The sequence below is a fragment of the Pagrus pagrus genome (genome assembly GCF_965226575.1).
Source record: "Pagrus pagrus genome assembly, chromosome: 18".
Classification (NCBI taxonomy): domain Eukaryota; kingdom Metazoa; phylum Chordata; class Actinopteri; order Spariformes; family Sparidae; genus Pagrus; species Pagrus pagrus.
Genome location: NC_140202.1, coordinates 21079172 through 21096899, shown reverse-complemented (window position 1 = coordinate 21096899; position 17728 = coordinate 21079172). Strand labels below are relative to the sequence as shown.

At 43.8% G+C, this 17728-nt stretch overlaps 2 protein-coding genes across 2 annotated transcripts; one reads left to right on the top strand and one right to left on the bottom strand.

Moving 5' to 3' along the window:
* Positions 1-552: 552 nt before the first annotated feature.
* On the top strand, positions 553-5984 carry LOC311274258 (E3 ubiquitin-protein ligase MSL2-like). The gene is made up of 3 exons (XM_084381792.1): positions 553-1409; positions 2349-3751; positions 4016-5984. The coding sequence occupies exons 1-3, from the start codon at positions 1268-1270 to the stop codon at positions 4316-4318; spliced, it is 1848 nt and encodes a 615-aa protein (XP_084237918.1). The 5' UTR covers positions 553-1267; the 3' UTR covers positions 4319-5984.
* Positions 5985-6490: 506 nt separating this feature from the next.
* On the bottom strand, positions 6491-12886 carry LOC311273644 (tumor necrosis factor ligand superfamily member 10-like). Its single transcript, XM_084380780.1, has 6 exons — positions 12649-12886; positions 10892-11032; positions 10411-10456; positions 10201-10317; positions 8059-8291; positions 6491-7396 (listed from the first exon to the last, which is right to left on the bottom strand). The coding sequence occupies exons 1-6, from the start codon at positions 12760-12762 to the stop codon at positions 7187-7189; spliced, it is 861 nt and encodes a 286-aa protein (XP_084236906.1). The 5' UTR covers positions 12763-12886; the 3' UTR covers positions 6491-7186.
* Between the last annotated feature and the right edge of the window lie 4842 nt (positions 12887-17728).

Sequence of the window (17728 nt, the reverse complement as noted above, 5' to 3'; positions counted from 1 at the left end):
CTGTCAGGTAGACCGTCCTCACAGCTTGGGGTCTCTCCTGCTGCGTGGTTTTTGTCAACCTCAAACATTGCTCTAAACTTGTGTAATAGCATGCCAATTTCATCGGTAGAGCTTGTTGGAGACCCAAGGGCAAGGACTGCCTGACTAGTACAACTCAGGGGAAAATACCCACTTTCAAAATACTATATTTTTTAATGACATTTAAATATTTTAATATCTTTACTCATGTCTGCATTCATGAATGTAGTGTGGTGCATATTTGTTGTTTTTGAGTGTTATTTTGTAGTATTTTGATAATATAACATGTATGCACCGTTGTATACAGTTCGTACAGTACGGTAACCAGGGTAACTAGGTGAAGTCTCGCGTGATGATCATGCCTGTCGAGAGGGGTTGATGCGAGGAAAACTGGAAAATCAAATGATTGATGCATTTGTAAAACGGATAGTTAGCTATGTTCCGGTCGCTGCTCGCCAACCATTGTTGTAAAACGTATCCAAATCGCAGGATTACAATTTACAGCTTGCATTTCCCTCCTTCGCTTGAGGTATAAGGCGGCCCGAGGGGGTTAGTGATACCGTTGAATTTTCGCTAGCTAACTTTGCTAGCCATGCTAGTGCTAGCTGGTTAGCTTTGTTTACATCAAGTGCGCGCCTGGGATCTGGTGGCTAATTGCTAACCAAACGAACTTGTGATCTTAGGAGAAGCTCTTCGCTCAGTTGGACACCGACAAGGAGACACTGTTGGATAGTAAACGGGCTCAATGGCCAACTTCGACCATCTCTCGTGTAAAACGTTTGGTTGATGTCGTAAGCTAACGCTAGCTGCATAATGCTAACCTTTTGATCATGGGTCGTGTGATCATTTGATTCACTCTTGGCCCCTATACATCGCTGGGGATAATGTGAGTAATTAAAACCCATGGTGTAGTTGGTCCGAATCCAGAGAAACTTAAAAATTGATCTGAAGGATCTCGGTGGTGAATTGGAGAGGCTACCAACCGGTGATGCTAACGTTAGCTAGCCGCCTGCCGAGCTAACGTTGTGCGCGTTTAGTGATAACCGCTTCAGCATGTTCGTTGTCTATTATTGTGTCTATTACTAATTCATATGCCTGCATTGACACACTGGAGTGGCTGATTGTTGCTGCACCAGGTCAGTTTATATTTCCTCCATCCACCCTGAGACTTGGCAATCTCTAGCACCGTCGCAGCGGCTGGATTTTTTTTCCCGGGCCGTGTTTCCCTGAGTCTGCGGAGTACACCGCTATGAACCCCGTTAATGCAACAGCCCTGTACGTGTCCGCCAGCCGGGCCGTGCTGCAGTGTGACCCGAGGCAGCCTCACACCTTCTCAGACATGTACACGCTACTGCCCTTCTTCCGACAGTCCCTCGCATGCCTTGTCTGTGGTAAGCAACCTGATTTATTAGTTTATAATAGCAATGCAGAAGCAGTCGCTCCAACGATGCTTTATATCACCACATTGCAAGCTTATCAGTGCTTTCGTACCGCAAATCAGTTTCACTTCACTCAAATGAATGGGTGTTTCATAACCTATTTATTCATATGGGCTGAAGTGTCCGTGGGTGTGCAGCAAGTGACACGATTTGATGTGCTCACCGCCACCACAGTGTCCTCAGCAACTGAGGCTGAGCCCCAGTCATCTGTCCTCCTGTCAAGACAGATGACTCCTTTGTTGTTGTGTCTGCTGCAGAGCCATGTGTTTTCTATTCATGCTTTATTTACTCAGCTCTCTCTTAGCTTGTGGAATATCAACAGCGGCACAGCTCACATTTAGACATGAGCAATGTTGACAGGATGATCTGTGACAATATCTCTGACATCTGTTGTTTGTGTGATGGTGATTTTGGCTTGATTATTTTGTGCTTTCATGCAACATTCAACAAAAACTACGGGTTTGGGGGATGTGATCAGTAAAAACTCAGTCATGTGAACATATGATTACACGCCTTTTTTGTTTATTTGACTTAACTGGGAAGTTTACATTCATAAATTAAGTCCAAAATCACCAACATTGATTCACTGATTATGATATGTCATTAATTTTCCTGTTCTACTTGAAATGCATCAGCTGGTACTGAAACAATTAGTGGATACATTGATTAGTTTACTGACAGAAACTATCATGGATATTGATTAGGTTGTTTTTCAAGGAAACCCCCCAAACAAAAACCAAGCTGTTAATTGAGAAAATAACTGGCTCATCAGTTCTGATGGTTTTTGAAAGTGTTTCCAGAGGCATGATGATGAATGTAAATGACCTTAAAGTGTAATTAAGCAAAGTGGATAAACATATGGATTAACAGCTCCCTCCTGTTTTCTCTCAGGTAAACTCCTGCAGGACCCTATTTCCCCAACACATCTAGAGTGTCAGCATTACGTCTGCCTGGGCTGTAAAGGCCAGAAGATGCAGATCAGGCCGTCGTGCAGCCGCTGTAAGGACTATTCCTGCTTCCAGGAGAACAAACAGCTCTCTTTGCTCGTGCAATGCTACAGGAAGCTCTGCCTCTATGTAACTAATTCGCCGTTGCTGCAGTCAATCAGCAGCCATGTAGGAGGCTCTCCAGAGATTATGGACTTGCTAGAGGAGGTGCTGATGTCTCACGAAGAGGAGATAGAGGCAGAGGACCAAAGCCTAGTGCTAGAAGATGTGAATCCCTCTGCCCCAGAGTCCCGTACCCCCACAGAGGCACCACCTGCTCCTGCAGAGCTCTCAGCTGTCCCACAGAGCTCCTCCTCTAACCCTCCCTGTTCCAATGGACCGCAGGAATGCAACGGAGAAGTGCTGGAGGACCTGGATCCCTCGTCTCCTGAGCTGGAAGTATGTGAGTTGGTAGAGGAGCAGCCACAGGCAGGCCTGTCTGTGTCCAATACTGGTTGTGGTGGTCTTGAACTGAGTCTGACCACTGGACCTTTAGCCCCAACTCCAGGCACTGTGTGCTCACTCAGGGATGGGGAATCTAGCAGCAGGGAGCTGGAGGAGGGGGAGGTGTTGCTTCTCAGTGTGGAGGAGGTGTTACAGACTTTAGATCCCCTTCAGCCCGGTCGAGATTCTCCTCATATACAGCCAGAAAGAACTCACACACACATAACAGACAGAGCACATGCTCAGATGTACATACAGCTGGACGCAGCTCACAACTACACACAGAATCGAACAGACAGGACTAACACAGTTGTAGGCCACGGTGCCCACATAAACACATCCTCCTTCGATCCTCCTCCAACCTCAAAGCCCCCGCCAGTCCGCCTTAAACGTAAACGATCCCGGTCAGAGAGCGATAGGGAAAAGGTAAAACCCCTCCCTATCGCCTCCATCCTGCAGGGCTCCTCCACCCAACTACACACTCCAAACCCCTCTCAGACACTGCACACACAACCACCCCCACCCTCCTTGACTGTACCAGCACACACATACTCGTCCCTTCCAAACGGGGCGCCTCCCAAGCCCAATCGCCCTGCACCGAACCACAACAAAGGTGCCAGGAAGCACGTCGATCCGGGCCCTAAGAAGCCCCATGCGAAGGCCCGCAGCGGTGGAGGCTCAAAGACCAAGGACGGAAGCAAAGACCAGCGGTTGATGTCAGGCTGCCTTGTGCCCCCAGCGCCTGTCCGGCCTCCATATAAGAAGCCGGTGGAGAAGAAGGGCTGCAAGTGTGGCAGGGCTACCCAAAATCCATCTGTGCTGACCTGCAGGGGGCAGCGCTGTCCCTGCTACTCAAACCGCAAGGTTAGACTATGACCACAGCATGTGTGGAATATTTGGTAGTCAGATTGTCATTGATTTAACTGACCACACGCTGAATTTTGTGTCTTATTTCCTGCTTTATATAATTACACTCTTACGCTGTCCTGACACAATCCTGACTACATTCTGCAAATAACACGTAATGTTAATTGGGGTGTTGGAGCAGAAATAACTTTGCAGCATTCATGTGACATTGGTGACGCGAATGATAATGATCCTTGTCTATTTTTTTGTCATGTTTCTCAGGCATGCTTGGATTGTATCTGCCGAGGTTGCCAGAACTCCTACATGGCCAACGGCGAGAAGAAGCTAGAGGCCTTCGCCGTGCCAGAGAAAGCCTTGGAACAGACGCGGCTCACGCTCGGCATCAACCTCACCAGCATCACGGCAGCCGCGGCGCTCCGCAACCCGGCGACCACCAGCATCCGCGCGAACACCCTCCTCAACGTCGCCACAGCAACGGGGACCCCCGTGACCACGGCCTTCCTGTCCCCCAGCCCCCCGCAAGATCCCAACTACGAGGACAGCCTGGAGCTGCTGATTGGATGAGAGGCTGGGACTCCAAAAAAAAACAATAAACAGACAGCTCGGTGCTGATTGAATGTGATGGCTGATCATTGTGTCTGTCAGACAACCTGTGCCTCCCCCCCCTCCAGAGGGGAGGCAATCTAAGGCAGCTATGGGTCTGTCCTGTCCTGTAACCTGCTCTTCTTCTGTGTTGGAAAATGCTGAGTAGTAAGACTAGCATGGGTGTGCCAAAGCCTCCTGTATTGTGCCTGTGTGCCGGTGTGTTCTGTTGCCTGCCTGTAGTTAAACACTTATACTCGGTTCCAAGGCTGTTCTGTACTTCAGAGGTGCTTTTTGTTAATAGACCACAGACATACTGTAAGAGGCAATAGGAACCCATCCCAGGTTTTTGTGTTCGTTGATGTGTGCGCACAATTATAGATTTGTGCATACGTGTGATTTTTGGAGCATCGTAGTAACAAAAAAACGGCATCACTATATCTCGGTCACCTGTCACAGCATTTTCCATGTATGAGTATTACTCCATGTATGTTTAAGAAATGCATAATTGGTATTAGGACGGCCCTTACTAACCCTTAACCCTGTATGTGTTCACACCTTAATTGTGAAGTATGACTAATCTATGGAGAAGTTCTGTCTCACACAAGACTGTATGCCTTTTCTACGTCGTTAACTCTCTCAATCCAAGTACTGTCGACTGATAACGAATTTGTCTTAATGAACTTGACTGATGCAGGCATTTGTACTGTACAGGCAGCGAGATAATGTCAAAGCACTTGGCTGGCTCCACGGTTTCTGTGTGTGTGTAAGAGTGTGTGAGTGTGTGCGTGCGCCTGCTGAGATTTACTGTAATGTCAGCGGGGAGGCGGATGGTGGGTTGTAAGCACTTAGACTGATTGATTGGCCAAATTACAAGTAAAACCATTCTTGGTTACCATAGCAATAGGAGCACCGACAAGGAGCCTCCCAGCTCTCGTGCGCACACGCAGTTGTTTACAGTATTGCCATTTATTTAGGCTATAACTGACTGTCTTCTAAAATATTACACCATTTATGTTTTGAGTGTGGGATTGTACATGACTGTGTGCGTGTTTAGGTAAACTGAAGCCATAGGTTGTCATTAACAAGACAAAAATATCCTCTGTGTGTGCATTTCTTCCCCTGTCGTAGTGTCCCGACCGATTAGGAGACCAACTCAGAGACTATTTTTGATACCAAGCGTTCGAGATTTGGTACCACTTGTCTTTTTGTTCTGTGTTTTGGTTAAAGCACCTTGAAGCCCTCCTATAACTCAAGAGGCCGTGTATATGTCTGTGTTCACGTTTACCGTCTCAGCTGTAACTACAACATGTTTGTCAGTCCAGTCATGGTGACCAAAAAGAGACTGAAGGACAGAGAGAGGACTCGGCAGACCAAACAAACACCTTGGTTCTCCACTCGTAAGACCAGAAAGTAGCAGGTGGATTACAGTAAGATCAGCATATATGATCTATCTTCCTGCGCGCGTGTGTATGTTTCAAAATGTATTTCTGTTGGGCATTACTTGAACCCTGATTAGTTTTTGGTATTGTTTTTTTTTTTGTATGTATAAACTCTTGTTTGAGGAGTGACTCTTATTATTGCTGAAACATTCACTGCCATAATATGGAAACATGTAATACAACATGAATTAAATGATAGTTTTTTACTTTTTCAGTTGTGTGTCTTTTTGTGTAGAGGGGACGTTTGACTTGAGTTTGCTTTAAAACTTGGTCGGTGCACACAAATGGCTCAACACGTTATCAACCATAACACAGCAATGGAGAGAGATATGTGGTTGAGGCTAATATAGGCTTTTTTTCCCTTTTTATATTAGTAATTAAGGATGCGCAATGTGTATATTATTGACTTTTTATTGGTATCAGTGAGATTCTAAAAAATCTGACATGATGATGAAGCCTACAGGAAGGCGAAGGCATCATCAAAGTTGCAATCCTGAGGGGAAGTTGCTGACATGTTTCACTCAAAACCATAAATGTGGAATTAGGATTCATCGTCCGTGAACCATGAATGTTGCTGAAACACTACCGTTCTGCTCGCTAGCGTGGCTAATAAGTGATTGAATATGTGGGATGGTTTACGCTCTTCTTTCACTGGATAAAGAAGCGCAAATGTGTCAGAAAACACTTTTAAATACTCAGTCCATTCATACTAGACGGTTCTTATCTTTAAGCCCGCAGGACATCCAGATCTGTGTCGTGCCACATATTCATTCATCACATTGCACAAAGAGGAAATTCAACCAGAAGTAAAGAGGCCTGCTTTAAACAAACAAACAAAAAAAAGGTTCGTTCATGATATCAAACATCTAAAATCTTGTCCTGTGGCATTTTTGATTTTTAATAAAGGACGAGTTAAGTGTCATGTGTCCGACAGCGCTGTCATTTCCTGGGCAAGGACAAGCCCGGCTGTTGACTGTTGGACCCGCGGGCGAAACAGCTCACTCCGTTCTCAATGGAAGTCATTCACACACGAGAGCACAACATTCAATCTGCATCTATTGTGCTGCTCCAGATGACCTGGACCCTGAATGCACCACGTAATCCATGTTTGCTCTGTTATAGCAGTTCATTCTGTTTACCAGAGTTAATGACCTGTGTGAGGTTTAACTGTGACCGCTGCTCGAGTAAATACACAGCAAATGGCTTTTCTTCCATGCCATTTCAGGCCACCAAGAGTCTGCCACCGCGGTCGGTTTGATCATATCCTAACTGCTCCACAGTCCCGAAGAAGTCCTTTGCAGTCCATTCTTCTGCTGTTGATATGAGGAAGCAAACCCCTTTCATTCGGGTTAACTTTAGCCGATGTCTATATAAAGTCATCACAGTCCCGGACACTTCTTTTTTTTCTTTAGCCCACGAGGAAGGCCCCAAAGTAGCTCGCCCTCCCGTCCATCTCCATGGTGCTGGCATTGCTGACGGTGACGAAGAGGCGGTCGGCAGGCTGAAGGAAGGCAGTGCCGGCCTGATGCAGGGAGAAGAGACCAGGCTCCTGCCCCCGAGGCCAGCAGGCGCTCCGGGACGACTTCATCAGCAGGATGGGCACGGGGTAGGAGCTCATCTGTGGGCCACATATCACATATCAAAACAAAGCTTTATATATTAGCACATGACATTGATTTGTTGTAGCTTTATTCTTACTTTTTGGTGCGTTTAAGGACATTTGAGGTTTTGAGAGTCATCAAAAAACTCATTAGCCACAATAAACACGTCTGACACGTGTCTTCTGTAGAAATGCACTATATTTGGGCCCCGAATAATCAGCCATTTGTTGGTATCTTGTAAAATTAAAGCCGTTAAATAGAGCGGATAAATTGCGTTTCATTGACTTGATAGGCGCGGCATCGACACTCTTTCCGACACAGAAGCTTCACAGTTGGTTTGCAACCGCCGATGACCACAGACCAAAAAGGAGAAGCACGTTGTTGTCCTGCTCGTGACGTCAAACTGCTGCCCCAGTGGACTAGAGAGCCCAACATGTACTCGCTGATGGGGACATTTTTTTACGCAATTTGCAATCCATGTTCCACAAGGGTTTGGAGAGCTCGACACGCTTTTAACACAATAAATCTTATTAGTGCAATGGAAATACTAAATCATCCCTCTTGCCTTTTAAGGGTGGGTCAGCTTTAAGAAACAGGTAATTAATCGATATGCATCCCTACTTTATATTGTGCATTTTAATCCATTGATACTATGTGTCTATGTTGTTTCTTGCCTTACCTTCTTATAGATATACTGGACAAGCTGTGCTCCTTCCTCCTCCCTTGCCTCCCCGTCCGTCTCCCCCGTGGAGGGCAGTCTGAAGTAGGTCTGGCCGTAGATGTAGTAAAGGCCTGCTCTGGGCACCAGCAGCTCTCCCCCCCTCAGCTCCATGTTCTGCAGGAAGGACAGACCTCTCTGGCCCTCCCACGCTCTGATTCGCTCGCCCAGGTATCCCCTGCTGCTCCGTGAGCCTGCGAGAGCATATAAAATACACCCAAATGAGCAGAAACGCACACATAAACGCAACAATAAAGGTCATTCGCCCGCTTCAGGGGTGGAGTGTTGACTGAGTATCAACAGCCACTGCTTTTCAAATAAGAACCAAATGTTAAAGAGACACTCAGTCTGTAAATAAAGCTCACAGATGTGCTGACAGACCACTGGCTTTTGACCACAGTCTTAATAGGCACCAGAAGGAACAAATGTTATTAAGCTGTCCTGAGGTATGTACAGCCAACCGTCTAGTTTTATGGCATTCGGGAAATATATTCCTCATTGACAAAGAAATACAGATTGTTTGTTTGTCAAAAAATGTCTCATCCCCAGGTCATCAAATACTGGTGTTTTGAGTTAGCGTCATACCCACGCTGCCAGCCCAAAGTGTCAGTATTTGACCATCTGGGGATGAGACTCAAAAAACAACTATTTTCCCAGGAAGTTATAATTTGTTGCTTTAAAAAAAGGCGGAATAATCTCCAAAAATAGATGGGCACTGTAGTTTTACACACACTTCGTTCATACAGGAGTATATGGGGAATTTGTTGGGACTATTTTCTGCAGCGAATTAATACACAGTAGTACACATTTTTTTCATAATGAAGGAACATAGTGCAGCAGTGTGGTGTGTTTATCACAGTATTTGGTAGGGATGCACAATATATGCTGGGCCAATACTGGGAAATGTATATTATTGGCTATTTATCTGTATTGTCGAGTATTTGGACAACAATCGGGCTCTATGGCACAGATGAATAAGATATATCAAGTTTTGAGTACATGGCCAGTATTAGGAATAGATAAGGTCATTCAATCAGGTTTATTTACTATAAGAAAAACATTACCTGACTCATCTAATAAAGCTAATATGGGAGGTCATGTGGCTTGGGCACCACTTGGCGGCGCCTTGGCCTGCTGAGTCGTCCTCCTGAATTGACACTTGTATCAAATATTTTGTCATTGTGATCAGTAAACTCTGTGATTTTGTTGATCTGTTGTGTACACGCGACATCTATCGCATGAGGGAACCCTCCTCTGTGGCTCTTCCTGAGGTTTCTTCCATTTATTCATCCCTGCTACAAGGGTTTTTTGGGGGGGAGCTGTTCCTTACATGAGGCAAGGGGTGTAAGGACGGAGAGTGTTGCTCAGTGTACAATGTGATTTCTGATTTTGGGCTACATAAATAAAATTTAACCTGACTTGACTTGTGGAATTAAGAAAAACTTTGACTTTGGCGTCCCCTACTGGCAGCATTAAAAGTGGAAAACATCCCTCCTCCTTCCTGCAGACCTCCCAGGGGAGATGAATGGTCTGAGGGCAGCACAAACACTGCACTAATTACATTCAACAATTTTGAAATATAATGGGCTTCGAATGGAGTGAAACTAAATGTATTTGTAACTCGCTCAACCAAATGAAAAATAAAAGCTAAACACAGCTTGCAACTAATTATAATGGTTGAACAACCTTGTGATTTTGCTGCAATTACAGTAACTTGATTTAATGACTTGAGCTGGAATGCTTTTTCCTCCTTATTACAGATGTGTGCCTCCCAGCATCTGGGGATAAAACAAACATCTTCTGAGTAACAAAAGTTTAAGACTTTCGCACTCCCGAAATTTCCGAAGATACGGTAAATGTTTGTTTAATATCGGGACAAAAAAGCAACTGAGACCTGCCGACAGGACAACTGAAGGACGGAGCAGCTGCACATCAGCAGGTCCTGACAAACATGCAGGTCTGAGAGAAGCCCTGAAGCACATTCCTCACCTCTGCCCCCCGGAAAGGTGCGGGTGGAGCCTCACAGCAGTCGCAGGCGTCTTGAGCATTGTGATTATCCTGCGTCTATGGCGTACATGCAACATGTTTTATTTCTGTCCTCACCCTCTGCTGTTGGAGGCTCCGTGGGCAAGCTGACACCGGTCACATGGGCGGCGACTTTAGGAAGAGGGACCCCTCGGACCCCAGGGTCCAGGACAGGCAGCACTCCTGTCAGCTTATCTGTAAAAGTACACACAAGACGTTTTTTAGCGGAAAAAGACATACTCGCTCTGATTAGTAATGCTTGATAGTCAATGGAGGCATTGTTCTCACCTCTCATAGCCGTGGATATCTCCTTCTGGAATCTGTCAGCCATCGTCTGAAGAAGAAGAAGGAGGAGTGAACAGGCAGCAAGGCAACGTAACTTATCCTCTTCAGTTAGGGCTATTACGATATCTTTCCATCTTTAAATCTAAAAACAACAACAGTAATCCACCTGGGACCTTGCCATCATTCAGTCCCCTCTCCGGGTCAACAAATATGTCATCCGGTGACCTGAAATAGCAGTATTCCCTTTTGGGCGAGTCAGTATTGTTTAGCAGTGATGTAGAGTGACATCATTTTCCCCAATTCAATCAGAGGTGCCTGGGTAACTGTGTGCAATGTCATAAAAAATATAATTACTAGGTCTAATTTCTGAAAACATTGTGGACAGAATACTGGGTGCACATACAGTCCTGTAAAAAAGCGACCACTGGTGTCTTAAATATATGGAACACAAATTAAAAATTAGATTAAGAAATAAATCAAAAACCTTCTCTATGTGGTAGTGGAGCTGTTGCGTGACTTGCCAGCAGGGGTCGCTCTTCTTGTCCTCTGCTGAATCTTCCGACATAGAGAGCAGATTTGCGTTAATCAGACAGGACACGCTGCTCCGGGAGAAACTCTCCTGCATCTGTCGACGGAAAGGAAGTAAAACACACAATGCAAACCAATTATTGTTTTATTTTTTCTTGATAAAATCTTGATGCCAATCTGATTTTTCTATAAAATGTCATAAACAATGCCAGTTATATCGTCTCAGTTATTCAGATTGGTATTGTTTTGTCTCCTGGTTGGTTGGTGGTACCAATGTGCAGAAAGTCATGATGCATTCATGGTGAAATGGTTCCTTTTTTGGGTTTTGGGCAGCTTATATAGCCGAGCATCGTATTTTCTGCATTTTAAACGGCACCAATTACTTCTGCCGTAAACCAGCCCGTCCTCATGTGACAAAAGAGCATATAGATAGACTGTGAAAGCAGCTTATTACGTCCCATATTCAAGTTTCTTGTTAGGCGACGACCTCTAGTGGCTATAGTTGTTATTACGGCAGCAAAGGAGGAAGTCACATGAATAGGGAGGAGATCGTGGACGGATGGTTGGGTCAAACAAGCACAGGACTTTCACTCAGGAGGCAGTGATTTATTTTAACTTACTAATTTAGTTAAGTTTCAGCACGTTGATATGTAACTCAAGTCACGTACGTAAAGTAGGTACATTGGTAACTGAAGTTGCATAAGTAACAAAGTAGAAGTAAGTCAAACCAAGTAGTTTTAGTGGCTGAATGAACCAAACTGAAAGTGTACGACGAAGCCTATCAGTCACCAACCGGTCATTAATCTGCTTAACTATGAGGATGTGTTGGACTAATTGTGTCAGCTCTACAACATACAACACACAGTATTGGAATATAAGTAGACAAGTACGCATCAATATGAAAATGTTTTATTTGAGAGATTATAATGCAGAAAAAGTTGCTTGGCGTCATTTATGATCATTAAATCCCAAGAAAGTTACCATTTCAGTCAGTTAGGCCTCCAACACATCTTTATCACGACTACATTTGAAGGATCATTGCAAAGAACGCCTACATTGACCAATATATATCAATGTTTACTCCCTAATATCAGTAGCAGCATCACAAATGCAAAGCAGCCTGTGCTAATGTGCAATTATCTCTGCTGAGGGAGTCTTTCGCTGTCACTCAGCCAATCAGAGCTCAGCACCGGATCCATCAGCTTTTATCTGCTTGTCATAATATCTGCTCAAAGTCTGAAACATGTTGCTTTAGGGTGTCACAGCCTCCCCAGTCCTAAATAGACTCATTTCCTGCCTTTGTGTTCTGTTATCTACTCTGCCAACTTTCTCCTGTCTCACTGTGCGGCCTTAGAATGACACAAATTCTTGTATAACTGGGACTTTAACCTCAAATACACTGTTCAAAAATAGGATTCCTGCAAAATGAAACACTCAGAGGAACAAAAAAAGTGTGTTTCATGGTTTTACCAGACCTCCTTTAGTTTTATATTGATTGCATATTGATATCTGGGCTGATAAGTAGAGCATCAGGGTATCTTTAAAGTCATATGGAAACTCTTGAAATATGTAATCCCTGTAAAACAAATGGTGGATCATCATGAAGCTCATCTGTCATCAGTAAAATATGGGTCACACCCGGTCATCTTGCGGTCAGCTTGATGCTGTCATCTGTTGGATGAAGGGGGTGAGAAGACAAAACGCACATCTTACCGTGTTCAGGACTCTGTTGAAGTACATGAAACTGACGGCGACCGCGATGGTCTGCAGGAGGATCGCAGAGAGTGTGATGAGCCCCAGACACTGGAGAGAGACAGGAATGGCCATATCACAGCGTGAGGACGGCGACCCGAAATAAGTTCCGAGCGGGGAGGAAAGCGCTTCCAGCAGGGGAGGACAAGTCAGATCAAGCTCTGCTGCATTTCTGCTCTGGAGGAAGAGACAGGGGGGGAGGACGAGGGGGGAGAGAGGGAGGCAAACAGGGCTACAGTTGAAGGGTAGGTGGAGCAGAAAGGGAGAGAAAGACAGAGGAGGTATGGAGGATTACAACAGCCTCAATAAGTCACTGTTAGCAGACTGAAACGAGCTGAGGGCTGCATGCTGCACTGCACAGACAACTTCAGGACGCGTTCACGTACCGTCGGAAATGTGCAAACTCTGAGTTCAGTGCACAGGTAGGCCACAACCAGTGGTGGAATGTAACTGAGTACATTTACTCAAGTACTGCACTGAAGGACAGTTTTGAAGTACTTGTACTTTGCTCGAGTAATTCTATTCTATTCTATTCTATTCTATCTAGGCAAATATTGTACTTTTACTTATTTATTTGATACATTTAGTAACTAGTTACTTTGCAGATTGCATGCTGCATCAGAGACAAAGAAGTACAGTTTGAAGTAAAATGTATTTTATTGACAATCTGCAAAAAACAAAGTAAAAATACTGATTTGGAAAATCTGAAAAATGCAATTTCGTACTAATATCAGTCGATCCACAGTATAAACATATATATGTATAATTTACTTTTACTTGTACTTTTTATACTCATTTATTGCCAGAAAATTACTTTTGATACTTAGGTACATTTAATATTGAATGCCTTAATACGTGTTTCTCAAGTAGAAATCGTACGGGTGATTTTTGCTTTTACCAAAGTAATATAAGACAATATCTTTACTTTCACTAAAGTATGATTTTTTTGGTCTTTGGACAGCTTCAGAGATGACAGGAAGCAGGATGGGAGGGAGGGGGGGTGACACACAGCAGGGGGCCCTAGGCCGTGACTCAAACCCGGGGCCGCTGCAGTGAGGACAAAGCCTCTGTACATGGGACACCCACTCTACCAACTGAGCTAATGGGCTCCCTGAAGTATGACTTTTGACTTCTTTTTACAACCTTAACAAGAGGCTAATACTACTAATAAAGACCATGTGGGCTGTCTGAGTGTGACATTAGAAAATCAGATGAGCACACTGGGGGACTCCCTCTACAGTGGTCCAATGTGCAAGAAAAAATGATGTAACAAGTGTTTCACCATCGATGCAGCGTTACTCTCTGGAGCAGCCGCAGCCCTTTTTATTTGTATTTTTTTCGCCCCTGAGCTTCAGACAGCTGGAGTCTGGGGAGGACAAGCAAACTGCACACAGAAGGGCCAGTAATCAAACCCAGGACCTTCTTGTTGTGAGCCGACAGTGCTTAACGCCCATCAGCCTGATGTCATTTCTGAAAGTTTTAAGTAAAATTAAGCTTTTATTATATTTATATTGCATAATATATAACCAAGATTTAACATTTTCTTAAAATGATTTAACAAACATTTGTGAGTATGTTGATCAGACAGGAGCTTTACACGGATCAAAAAAGTAGGTTGTTTTCTGATCAGTTTAGAAAAAGTCTAATCTTTTTATCTGACGTTAATTTGTAAAAAAAAAAAAAAAAAAAGAAAGAAAGAAAATCATGTGAAGCAGATGTTAGGAGGCGGCGGTCTTTCAATATATGACATTGTTTACTCCTTTCTATGGTTGAAAGTAACTTTGGTCCAGCTACATTCCAATGTTGCAACATCAAACACAGTTTGCCTTCATTTTCTGATTACTTCCTGCCAGAAAAACTTCACTGCATTATACATCTTTACAACTGCTGGTCTCTAAATTTGGAGCCCCCGAAGGCAGCGAAAAATAACTGTTGGTTGATTTTAAGGAGAGCGTGGCGGCCCTGGAAACAATCAGGGGCTCAAAGTGATGTGTTTTATTAAGATATTTGGTCGTATGTCTGTATTTTTTTCTGTCTACTTTCACTAAACATTTTCACGATTGTCTTTATAAGACTCGTACGTTCTCTTCCAGCTGCAGATAAAGCACTTCAAATGCTGCTGCAGGTAGCACATAATCAGCATCTGAAAGTAAGATGAAAAAAGCCAATTTTTCCTTCTCTTTCCTGCTATTGTGCAGTGATCTGAGTGAATGCTGGCCGATTAGTGCCAAATGACCCGCCATTGTTAGTGGTTCAGTGTAACTCTAAGTAGTATTTGTCACGGGGGAGTCATTCAATCTGCAGAAGTTAACCTTGAGTGGTGGTTCCTTTACTTTCATTCCTTTACCTCTAACCCCTGCTCCATTGTCAGCGTACGGAAGTGAATTAGATGTGCTGGACCCTCCCGTGTGAAACATATTCCCCCTGGCTCATGTAGTGTTCGCACAGGTTGGTAGCGCTGCACCAGATCAAACTGAAAAAAATGTTGGGAGCGAGAACAACAGCTGAGGAAAAAGAAGTATTCGGTTTGTTTCCGTCACTGATTAGAATCTGAAAACGCGGAAGAGAAAGATAAGAAGTTCCTGCCGTCCCTTGAGCGAGCAAATTCCCAGGCTTGTCAGAGACAAGTAGCGGGGAAGGTGAGTAATATGTGAAGACTGTCAGGCCTGAGGCAGGGAAGATGACACCCTGAGAGACATGCCTGTCTACAGTCCCATGGTGAAAAGCCAGAGAGAGGGAGAGAGAGAGAGAGAGAGAGAGTGAGTGTTTTTGGAAGTATTGCAGAAATTATTGTTCTTCATCTAAAACCATTTTCATCATCATCTTTCCTATCATGTTGCTGTTATCTCCTTGTCTTAAGTTCAATCAGTCGGCGACCTTTGACCTCTGTCCAACATGTCCACATGCAGCAGGCTCTGACCGGCTTTAATCCTCGTTTTGAAGCTTAAAGCAATAGTTTGAAATTTTTAGAAATTTCCTTTTCTTGCCAGGCGTTCAATGAGCAGATTGATTTAGCTCTTCTTGCAAGCCCCGTCCTGTCTGCCTGTGATTGGTTGGCTTCATTGGCAACATTCACTATGTTTCACTCAAACTGTTAGCTCACACGGTTACATGCTGCTATTCCGACATGCCGCTATTTAGACAGTGACCTCTAAATGTCGGAATAGCGGCTTTAAAGTTATTTTTCAAGCGTCCCACTATTTCGACATTGTTTTTTGTCATTGTCGGAGACATGTCGGAATAGCGGCATGTCTAAATAGAGACATGTCGGAATAACGGGCGGACCCCACTCACACAGTAGCTCTGGTTATTCCCGTTTTCCTTGCGGTTCTGATTCAGTGGTTTATAAGCTGTAGTTTCCTGGGTAAACACAACGACCCCTTTAGCCACAGGGGTCGGTGTGTTTACTGGGGATACTACGGCTCACGTAACGCTGTATGAGCTCCACCGCTGGCTGTTGGTTTTACAAACCAACCACGAAAAAGGCACAGGCACAATCTATTAACACCAGACAGCCAATGTTAGGAAATAACATGCTAGCTAGCTAATTCTTATCTCTTTTGTGGTCTATTTAAACAGTTAATTCAATACCTCTCGTTGCCCAGTGGACTACCAGGGCCACGAACGTCTCTTTTCTTGCCTTGTCTCGTCAAAATGCTTAATAAATGTAATTAGCAATGAAAACTAATATAAGGAACATTAAATACAAAATGTGAATATGTTGAATTGCTGTTGCTGCAAAAATACAGACAACAAATAGGTTCAAAACTGGGGTTTATTACATAAAAATCTTACTGCTTACAAGCGTCAATTTACAACAAAAGTTGTCTGCATGACACTTTTCAATTCCAAATTCCAATTTCAAAACCCTGAAACTGGAACATAACTTTGGTTAACACCAAAATCATCATTGTGCGAAAACTCGCAGCATGGTGTGACTCTCAAACCCAAAAATCTGAAATCAGTTATGAGAACAGTTGGAAACCTGAAAGCCCACAGAGAAACACTGGAAGTTAAAGCAGTTTTCCACTGAAGCGAAGAGCTAGAATAATTTCCAGAAGACACACAATGGCTTTAGAGGACGGATCATGCACCATCCGCCCTTTTCTGTCCTCCACTCCCCTTTTCCCTCCCTAAAGTCATGGAATCTCCCTAAATTCCCATCTGAGCACGACAGCTGTTCATTGTCTCATTTATAAAACAAAGACTCGTGCTTAAAATTGCTACAGCAGCACAATGCACACAGACAGTTGCCAGTGACTTAGCGTGTCGGTGGAAGGGTGGTTCCCTGATAGGAAACAAGTGTATGTGAATGTGGGAGTGTAGAAACTGAGACAAAGCACACAGGTTAATATTTACATAACACAAGCCTCCATTTCTATCCAGTTAATCAGGCACTGATCTATAAATACTGTTTAAGACGGTTAGACTGAGGTTAGAATTAGAAGTTATGAATATTATTATCAGGGTTAGTATTGATCGGTGTTATGAAAGGATGTGTTCAATGACCTCCAAATATAATATACACAGGGGTTATGTGCAGAATAAAATAAAAATATACATCGGGTGACATGTAGACGAACGACTCATGATTTGAGTGTGTCATTATGGGATTTTGGTCTCAATGTGTCAGCTCAAGACCAAAGAAGGGCCATGTTGTTCCCAGTCCACTAGAGGGGGTTGTTGCATTGATTATTGGCGCTGCTGGATCTATTGGCCCATAAACGCTGGAGAGCGGTCTGATCTGGGAAAATGATTGAAAGCCTGTCAGATGTGGCTCAGCTATAATGTTTTAGTCCCCAACTACTTCAGTTGTTTAGGAGAATGCTGCAATGTTGTTTTGCTGTGAAGCTCCAGAAAAGTTTTGTGGACTACGAAACTTCACCTCTGACTTTCCTTCCACACAATAACCGAATTTTTCATTTTTGGGTCTTTTCCTCAAAGATATTTGGTGTTTTTTTTTTTTCTCCTTTATATTTCAGTCATTTTTTGTACAAACTTTGTAATTTTGTACTAACTTTTGTAAATGTTGCAGCTGAAA